At 40.7% G+C, this 10,687-nt stretch overlaps 1 protein-coding gene across 1 annotated transcript in view; it reads right to left on the bottom strand.

Annotated features, from left to right (window-relative positions):
* The window catches only part of LOC107082320 (protein sidekick-2-like), a 624,909-nt gene that overhangs the window by 181,532 nt on the left and 432,690 nt on the right, over positions 1-10,687 (bottom strand). The window contains exons 3-4 of the mRNA XM_015370939.1: positions 8,192-8,298; positions 6,105-6,252 (exon numbers count right to left, since the gene is read on the bottom strand). Of these exons, the coding sequence (XP_015226425.1) occupies positions 6,105-6,252; positions 8,192-8,298 (255 nt within the window). The remainder of the gene's footprint in view (positions 1-6,104; positions 6,253-8,191; positions 8,299-10,687) is intronic.

Below are 10,687 nucleotides of genomic sequence, written 5' to 3'. Positions count from 1 at the left end.
AGGAGGTTTGGATCTACTTTTTCCCAAAGGATTGTTTGAGCTTCACACTGAGCAGGGGATTCATCTCCACAAGAAACCGTTCAAGTACCGTAGGAAATCTAAGTGTCAGCTCCTCCGTTCCTTAAGGAAACACCTCAACCTGGGTAAACCCTGTCCGGCCTCCAACGAGCAAGTCAATTACTGGAACAACCCACACGGACTGGATTCAGAGAGAGACACCTTTTCTGGAAACTTGAGTCCTGTTGCCTTTATTCCCTTTTGAAAATTGAAGCTCAAATTTCCCACTGAGCCTGAACTAACCACCGAAACTTCCCCTTCACTTTTCAGTCCTGGTTCGCCAGTGTCCTGAGCAGCATTGGACCCATCTCTACCAGTTCTCAATAAACCTGTTTAACCTTCCCCTGGTCTCTCTGTTAGGTTTTCTGCATGTTGGTCAGATCTTTGGATAAAATCATGACAGCAATAAATAAGTGATAATTTACTAATATTCTGAACCTTTAATGTCATGACAACAAAACTTGTCCTCTTAACTGTCAAAGTATTATTTAAAGTACAGTACTTTTTTTTTTATTTTATTTTACCTTTAATTTATCTGAAAAATACAAATAATCTGATCCTTTAAGAAAAATATGTAGAATATGATAAACATAATTAAACTGGACAGGAAATGATCAATACTTTTGATACATTATGAAATCAATTACGAGTTTAAGGTATCATATCAGCAATACCAAAAAAAAAAAATTGGAAAAAATAAAAACTATCAGCACTTAAAAGCAATTAGGAATAAAAAAAACTAATAACTGTATTGAACTAAGGTATTTGGCTGATAGACAAGAATTGTGACAAAGCTTCTTTGGAATAACGTCAGTGCAACTTCTAGTTGAACAAATCCTAAAAAGAAAGTATAAACTTAAAAAAAAATATGTTATTTGAACTGATGTTACAGCACTACTTGATGTTTAATCCCATACCCTATGTTTAATATTAGAAAAGGCAAGTCAGGAGAAGTTTATCTATAAAGCACATTTTAGCAAAAAGACAGTTCAATGTGCTTTACATAATGAGACTAGAAAAAAAGGAAACTGTAGTGACACACTAAAGAAATAAAGAAACATTGGACAACAGACTAGAATAGATGGATATATTTCTGTTTAAAGCAGTACTAAAGAGCTTTCAGTTTTGGTTGATTTTGGCTCCCGCTAGTGGACAAAAGCTGTATTGTTTTGCGTGAATGAAGACAGCATTTCCCATAAGGACCAGAGTGAAGACCTAAGCGTGGTAAAATGCTGATCTCCCGGTCGCCTGCAGTTGGATTGAACTACACTTCTCTTTCCAGTGGCTGTGTGACAGATGAATAGCAATGAGGTAATTAATCTAATTGCGGTTAAACATGTCATATGACCATGTTGGAAATAAAAAATGTTTAACTTGGTTTTGTACCGCATTCCAGGAGCTTAGCTACTGATACCCTGACAATAAGTCTGTAATGTATTTAAGAACTAAGCCATTCAGTGATCTACAGGCTAATGGGCCATTCAGATTTTTCAGGTTTCGGGTTTTCAACAGAAAACTCCACACAAAGATGCAAACTTGTTGCATCAAGCAAAGCTAGCACACAAAAGGGGCTACCACACATGCAAAGGTCAAAGTTCAACCATCCTGAACTTTGACAGAAATTGTTTTAATCAGACAGGAGACGAGAGAGCAAAAAAAGAGGAGAAACTAGTTTCGTTTGTGTCTGATGTGTACTGATCCTTTGTATAATTGGTCTAACTCCCCGACAAACTCTCAAAATGCTCCACATTAAGCCAATAGTAGACCTGGAAACGGTCACTGTGAAAACAGGGGCTATTAAAACACTCACATTCACAAGCCTGAGCTCTCACAGCTGCTCCTTTGACATGAGGAGCACCAGTCCAATCTTAAATCAAATCCCCCTCTCAAAGATATGGGAAGCCAATATAGAATTGAGGTTATGTTGTCCACTTTCTTGGTTTTGGGGAGGACACTGGCTGCAATATTCTGGAACAAATGAGGCTGTCTGATCAACTTTTTAGGTAGACCCAAGAATAACCAATCAGTAATTAATTTTACAAAACAATAAACTCATAAATTTGTTTCCAACATCTTGCAGATCCATTCCAATCATCTTCTCCTTGCTTAGTCCTTGTCAGGGCCATGGCAGTGTATGGGTGACAGGCTGGGTACACCCTTGACAGGTCATCAGTCAAGATGACCTGTCAACACACACCGAAGCCAATTAATCTAACAGTCATGTTTTTGGACTGTGGAAGGAAGTCAGAGTACCCGGAGAGAACCCACGCATCCACTAGCCTAGTGAGACCAGCTTTCAAGGTTTCACCCGCAGATGAGTCTGGAGACTCTCCGTTAAAGAAAATTTTGGAGCCGTTCACCAAACGAACGTCCAATCAGCGTTGGCTTTGAGGCGGGTTGAGGAGTGACGCAACGAGTAGCGCAACAGTTCAGTCTAAAGAACATGGTGACTTCAGCCGATGAAACTAGCGTTAGCGTGGCTATCGAGCAAGTTTTATCGGAATTACAGAGTATTTCTTCACTGAAAGAAGAGCAAAACACTGCTCTGGAGGCTTTTCTCAGAGGAAAAGATGTTTTTGCTCTTCTCCCGACTGGCTTGTGGTTGTGTTTTCGTCGTCGCTCTGTTAGTACGTCATATGCTTCGTTGATCTGATTGGTTTATTTGGCCTGTCTATCACCAACATAGGCCAATCAGCTAACCAGTATTTTCGCCCCTTCCCAAAATTACTTCAACAGAAGGTTTCCAGATGGATATGCGGAGCAAATCCATCTGGCGGAGTCAGGTTACGCATCCACAGGGAGAACACGCAAACTCCCTGCAGAAAGACCCGGGGCCGGGAATCAAACCCAGAACCTTTTTGCTGCTAGGCATCAGCACTACCCTTATCTTGCAGATGTATAAATTATTCTAATCCTGTTCATCAGCTGATAGAAGGTGACCTTTTTGGCCCAATTCAAATTAAACACACTGACTTTGTCAACAATTATCTATATAAAGATGACCTTTCTTTGGCTTCCCATTAATAGTTAAAAATCAAGGAATGGTGTTGATATAACATTTGCAACAGAAACAAAGCCATAAAATGCACAATATCTAGAATATGGGCAATTGCAATTAAAACAGAAAGATTGCATATAAATGTACATGTCAAATAAAAGGGACAAATGCTGCATGGGAATAACAGTTCTATGAAGTCCTTTTATCATACAATACGAGAAAAACATGTTTATCAGCTAACATTCTTCATGACTAACAACATAAACAGCACCCAAATGGGTCCAGCCACACCAAACTCTTCACTTTTCAAGGTGTTTTATAAAAGTTATCCAGAGTTTGTGTAATCAGACAAACTGTAGCACCCAGACTCTCCAAGATCTACCCAAGCCAGCTATTGCTTACAATCTCTGTCCACTTGTCTCACAGTGAGACTCAGGGTCAGGGTATGATTACTGATGAAGAGGAGTTGATAAGAAAGATTCGCTTTAACTAAGAGCAAGGTCACCTCCCACTGCAGAGAAATGCAGATGTGATGAGACAGAGATTACAGACTTTTTACTGCCCACATCCAAGTACAAGCAGAGAACATGATTCCTCTCAAGAAGAGTGATGAACGTATTTATCCCTTTGAGCTTTTTAAAGTAAAACCTTTTGATTATGAAAAAAAAATTGTTTTTTGGGTTTTATCGAGACTGGAAGTCATCAATCAACACAAAATAGTGCAGAATTGGAAAAGGTAAGTGTTTTAAATCTGAACTGATGCAAATCTGTAAACCAAGTTTTGCATCTAATATTTTTAATTAGTCTTTGGCCCAGACTTAAACATTGTTATCCAATATGCTTTGAATTAAACTGCTCCATGCAGCTTTGACTGTATCAATAGGGTTGTTTAGAGATACATGTGATTTTTCAGGTCAATCTACAGGACTTGTTCTCTATCTATACTCTCAGTGTCACACTCCGGGTTCTATCCGGGTGCAGGCCAGGTTTTCTCTCTCTCTCCTCTGCAGGGATGGACGGGCAGGTGCACTACATCTGAGGTGATCACTACCCTTCTTAAGGAGCTGGAACCAGGAGGAGGGCATCAGTTCGTTAACGCTGTGGCGTTAACGAACTGATGCCCTCCCAAACCCAAGCCTAGTCCTCCAACCAGGGAGAGAGTACTGGTCAGCACACGGACCACCGGGGACACTTCCCCCCCAAGACCGGACCACAGCCTCTCTACTGTGAGTGTCAGCCCCACCAAAATCCTCCAGCACAGTTTCCTCTCATTCACCAGTCTCATCTGCTCTGCAGAAGCCCAGAAGAACCTGACCAGACCAAACTGCTTCCAGTTCATGTCCACTATCTTGTTTTTCAAAAAAACCTCTTAAACCTTCTCCTGCCTCTGTAGTTGCTCTCGTCCAAAGTCACCTTCAATTATGACACTCAGAGGGTTGTGCTTGTTAAAATCTCGCCTACACAACTTCAGTGGGTCAGATCCATTCCTGAATTGGTCATGTGATTGAACAATACTCAACATCGATGTGAGTTCTTTAAACACCAGGGCTAATTATCTAAAAGTTGACCTTTACCTGATCTGAAATATTTTTGATTCTCTCATGCAGGATTTCATCCAGACAGGTGAATGTGGTGATGTCTTCACAAGTAACTCCATGACATTCAATCTGCTGGTCAACAGTGTTCCGCAATCAGCTGAATTGTTACAATCCTAATCCTAAAAGTTACATAGTGTTGCTTCAAGTGTTTCATAGCCAAACCGTTTTACACTGTATTTAAAATAAATAAATAAATAAAGTTAGTTAGTTAGTTCGATCAATTCATTTGGTGGTTTTAGATATTTCATTTTCCACATGTCACTAGAAGTAAGTTTTCTTTATTTCGTCCATGTTTTTTGGGGTCCACACTGCAATTCTAAAGATTCTAACTTTACTCAATAAGCTAAATTGAAGAGATCTTGTCACAGGATATTATCTTGCTTCTGTCATAATCTTGACACTGATGACTGGCTTAATTACCTATTCCATTCACCTGTCTAACTCTAAGCAGTTTCTAATCACTGTTCATCTGATCCTCCTGTTCCTACCTCTATTTAAAGTGCTCACATCCAGTCATCACCCTCAGATTGTTCTTGTTCGTTTTAGCTAGTGTTGAGAGGGATTTTAACTTACTGGAGTGTTTCTGATTGCCTGACACTGACCTGTTCTGCCTCTCAACCTCTGAGCCTTCCTGTTCCCATCTGAAAGGTTTGCCTGAACTGTCCTTGGACTCCTGGAACTCTCAGCCTGCCTGTTGTTGTTCTGATCTGTTTGCCTGACCTGACTTCGGATTCCTGGACCTCTGAGCCTGCTTGTTGCTATTCTGATCTGTTTGCCTGACCTGACTTCGGATTCCTTGACCTCTGAGCCTGCTTGTTGCTATTCTGATCTGTTTGCCTGACCTGACTTCGGATTCCTTGACCTCTGAGCCTGCTTGTTGCTATTCTGATCTGTTTGCCTGACCTGACTTCGGATTCCTTGACCTCTGAGCCTGCCTGTTGCTATTCTGATCTGTTTGCCTGACCTGACTTCGGATTCCTGGACCTCTGAGCCTGCCTGTTGCTATTCTGATCGGTTTGCTGACCTGTCTTTGGACTCCAGCTTGTTCTCTGGGGCTGCAGTATCTGGAACACTCTGGGCGGCACCCGCCGCATCTAGTTGGAAGCCCACCGGCTAGATCATACTTTGTTCTCTGGGCTTGGACTGTACTCTCCCAAGTTTTTTGCCTCAGACACCCTAGCCGCTTCCACTGCAGATTTGTAGCCCATCGTTTTAATAAAAACGTTTTGAATAATCCCTCTGTCTTGCCTAAATACTGGGTCTTTCTGTTCTGAATCATGACAGCTTTATGGAAAGATAATTTCTTATCATTGAGTAACTTTCCCTTTTATTTCATGTTCTTGGCCAATAAGATCTATACTACCATCTCAAATTTAGACCAATAAAAAAAAGAATAAAACTCAACCAACTCTATGAATATGCTATTCTCTTTAAGCACAAAGAAGACTTACATGCGACTGCTGGGTGGAATCTTCCGTCCGTCTCTGAACCAGGTGACTTGCGGTTGTGGGAAACTCCGAATCCGTGGAGCTGGAATGACAGCGCCCTCTCCCTGAGAGACGGACTGAGCACGCTCGCCTTCTTCAAAACTGCCCATGACTAGAGGAAGACAAGTAAACCACAAACACGAAGTGAAAGAGTGCCAATAGGTATGACAGCCAACATAGGAACGCTAAAAATCCACACCTATGGAGTTAACAAAACTAATGCCTATGTCATTTTTCTTTTAGTGACCTCAGGACTGCTGCCATCCGCTTTGAGCTCTGGAATGTTACTTTGACGGACAGAGTGGTGCTGTTTCTATGGTTTCCACATCAAATCATAAAAGCCTTTTTCAGAGGCGACATGCAATGAGTCACAAAGGGACATTAAGGGGAAGCTAAATTGCCTTTAAGTCAGATTTGCTTGCACCTTTCCCTCAGCTTTATTTCCATCGTTTGTCTCACATTTTGAATTCTTACAGATTTGTCTCCAATATGCTGGCTTTATTTGTCCCTAACCTGATACAGTCAACAGCAGAGAATCATAGGGAGAAGGAATCATGTATTTACCGCTTTAATTTGATGGGGGATTGACATAGAAAACTCATCCAAAATGAACAAACCATTACATCAAAAAGTCAATTAAGTTTTGGAAAAGTGTGAATGTATTTATCTCTGAAATGTGCAGAGATCAAGGTGAGGGACTTCAAACCTGCGATGTTGGAGTGCTTGTGTATTGACAGAAACCCTATTTTTCTCTCTCCCGCTCTTTTTCAAAGAGAATAACAAAAAAAGGTAATCTGGCTTTGCACCGTAGCCATGCTGCTGAGCTTAAATGAAAATCTGGGGGAGTCTGCAAATCCCCTTGACTTTGATCTACATTTTTGTGATGGGATGTCCCCCATCCCTTCCTTCCCCATCTCTAATACCTCTCTGTGTTTCCCCCTTCCCAGTCTTTGCGTATGCAGTCGTGCTGCATCAGTGGAGAAATCTTCAATAAGAACTTTCTCTTTTTTGTTTCTTACAGAGTCTCCCTTGTCTTTCGAATGCATTTCTTTATGCAGGTTTCCCAAATTTCCTTTGTTTTCATCTCTGTCGAAATGTTTCACTGTTTGGGCAACAGAAAAAAGAGCAACAGAAAAAAAAAGAATGACGGAAATGGGAGAGGTGTAGGGGTGCAGAGGGAGTGAATGACAGCGGGGTGAAAGCCAAGAAATAAATAGAAAGCAGTGGTGGTCAGAAAACAAAGTCAACAGAGGAAGGAAGTGGCAACACAAAGAGCCAGTGATAGAGGAATCAAAATGCATTAAGGAAAGAGGAGAAGCAGAATGAGGGAGTTGCTGACACTAATGTTGTGTTTGTCCAGCACTAAAGATGTGGGTCAACAGTACTGTTTGCTTTATCCCTTCTCCTTCCCACTTCTTTCCCTGTCACACCTGGCTGACTGCGTTGTCAGGTAAACACTGTGCCGGAAATTGAATCAAATTTCCTGGCAACCTAAAAGAAAAAAATCAGCGAACTCTGTGTACCCAGGCAGGAGAATGGGTATGGGGGGGGATAGCCTAAGAGGTTTGTGGGTGGTTACAGCATGACAGCTCTCCAGACGCTTCCACTGTGCATCTCTAATAGCTTGTTAACGACGGGAGGAATCTGAGTGGCCTGAAAGTGGCTGGGGAAAAATTTACAGGAATTTGGTGCAGGGGAGCGGCACTTTCCGCAAAGAAACAACAGATGTTGTTGACAAAAGAGGGAGTCGGAAATAAGCTACGGTCATATTAAAATGAAGCAAAGTTAAAAAGAACCATGGCAACAAAATCAATCTAATGAGAATGCTGAGTGGAACAGCTGTCTGGGTTGATAACGCTTCCAATGAAATGCAGGTAGATCTTTCACCCCGCCAGCATCTGTCCCTCCCCAGTCAGTCCTTGATACAAAGGCAGCCAAAGAGAATGTGGGCATATTGTGTACTCTGCATGCAATTAAGCATATGCACCATTCCTCTTACTCCAGATCTATGCGCTGTTCCATTTGTTCCATTAGTCAGCGTGTGCACTTACAGGCTACTTGTACTTCTGTGCGTCTCTGCAGAAGGGCTCCCACCCGATTCCTCACAATGCAGCGGTAGAACCCGGCATGGGAACGATCCAGTGAAGGGATTAGGTACCTGCAAACATAGAAAAGGCTGATTGAAAAAACAAACAAACTCTAAAATCAAAATAAAGTAAATCGAAATAACAAAAAAGGTTTGGGAAAAAAAGTACAGACTAATGCAAAGTGATGGAGATTATATTGATTTGGTCTCAATCAGGTACTAAGATGATTTACATCTAAACCCAAGTGTATAAAACACAAAAACATATTTGAAACTTACATTATATATTAAAAAGATATATATCAAAATAGAAAATGCTGTGTCTAAAAACTAAATGTTATTGTTGCTTCTAAAGGTTTTCTTAGCGATATAGTTAAATTAACTGATTATAAACCAGCTATTTCATTTGCCATTTTGTTAAAGAGACATTATGTACCTTTTTCTTGTAAATATCTTTAAAATGTCATTTCGATTTCACCCGTTATAACAAATTTTCTTTTTTAAATAATCATTTTTTGAACAGACCGACAACGAAGTAGTTCAGCACCGATGCATCTATAGCCTGTAGCCATTTTCCTGAATGTATTTTCAGGTCAGAAGTTCCTGCAATGTTCTGCAAATGTGATCTTAAGTGCATCAATGTTAAGAGTGTATTTTGAGTATAGCAAAAAGCTAACACATCCAACTAAATTCAGACATCAATGGCAATTCCAGGTTTGGTGAAAAAGGAAAAAAAACAACAACAACCAGAAAAAAAACGTATCAAGTTCAAGAGCAAGTTATGGGAAATATTAGAAGAGTGCTGCAGTTCTGCATGTTGACCACAGGTGGCAGTACCATGAGACAACTCCATCATGCCTCTTTTAATGTAAAAAGTCATTAAACGGCATATATCATGCAAAATCAACCTTTATAAGCTTTATATGTAAAGATTATCATCCCTTTTCAAACTCTTGTCCAGTTTTGCTTGATCCATACATGTCTGATTTATCCTAATGAGTTCTGCTGTTTGAGGTGCAATCCCTAACCAACTGTGAAAACATGTGGTCATCATTGTCCTACGTAGGATAATTACGCACGATTCTATCTTAAACGAGTCGGTGCGGCCGGAAATTACTCACAATATGTCTTTCCGCAGCATTGGTTTTGGTTACATATCAGGTAGGTTTAATCCAGTTTTCATTGCTAACTGCAGTGCGTGCTCTGCTAAACCCAGAGAATGAACTCTTTACATTCACCAACTGACTTTTTAGTGAATGCCGTAGTTCAAACAGATTGTCTTGGTGGCAATATAACCTTATAATTACGCTGAAGGAAAAAAATTTTTACCATAAAGTCTCACAGTGTTACTGCTAATATGGTGCTGAAATGTAGTTGTACGCCTGCCCCTTTTTTCTACTCCTTGCAGTCTCACCATACATTTTCAAAGTCCTTTATTTTCAGATTCCCTCTTAGCACTTATGTGCTGCACATCCTCTCTTACTAATTTAGGTACATTAATCTAAGGACACACTAACAGAGCCGACTTCTTCATGGTCTGGCTAAACCGGCTGTAATCATGCCAGAGTTTAGGGGCATCGACTACCACAGACCCTGGAAAAATAATTCCAAAGGTTTAAACTGAAAGCAGTGAGACTGGATCAGTAAATCCTCTGTGTATTCGAAGTGTCATGGAGTTAATGTTAGACTATATGTATGACAAGAAATTTCTCGCTCTAACGAAAAGCATAATGTAAAAATACATGCCCACTAACCTCATTGAAATAAGGCAATGTTGAGAAAAAGTTATCGATAATTTTTCTATTTAATTTTAATGTGATCAACAATTAAATGGCAGATTTGAGCAGTTTTCAGTCCCATAGAATGGCTTCAGACTGTCCTCTACTGTACCTTCTAGTAGGTTTCTTATGGGTGATGATATGCAGCTTCTAGGTGATAACAGCCGCTTCGGCCACCTCTAGAACCGTAAATTCTGTAGCGTGTCCAAATTGATGTCAATGGCAAATATTTGGGAATGAAATGAGAGCGGTGTCCTTCAGCTAAGAACATAGTGTAATATTTTGATAAGGCTGGAGCCATGGATGTTTCCTCATCTGATAATTTGTATGATGTAAAATGTGATGGTATGGCATTAATTGTTAATCATGGCCACTTCCCAAGAAGTGAGCCTGGGGGTAAGCAGCTGCCTTCTGTAACTCTAAGCAACTTCTCTCCAGAAAACTAACTAAAAACCATGGAGACATCAGGGGAAAAACGAGCCTGAGGAGCCACGGGGAGATGAGCTGAGTAGATGAGTACAGCATTGAGAAGGAACCAGCACTGAGTGACTGCAGAGGTGGAGTATTTAAGGAGAACAGAACAAAGGATGGACTAACGAGCTGAATGGGGTGGAACTGGCGAGAGGGAATCCAAGGGGAAAGAAAACAATCGAGGAGCAGCCAAGAGCAGGTTAAGGACCAAC

Source organism: Cyprinodon variegatus, unplaced genomic scaffold, assembly GCF_000732505.1.
Source record: "Cyprinodon variegatus isolate N-32 unplaced genomic scaffold, C_variegatus-1.0 Scaffold50, whole genome shotgun sequence".
In the NCBI taxonomy this organism is placed as follows: domain Eukaryota; kingdom Metazoa; phylum Chordata; class Actinopteri; order Cyprinodontiformes; family Cyprinodontidae; genus Cyprinodon; species Cyprinodon variegatus.
The sequence above is the reverse complement of the archived record's forward strand: the minus strand, read 5'-3'. Positions and strand labels throughout refer to the sequence as shown.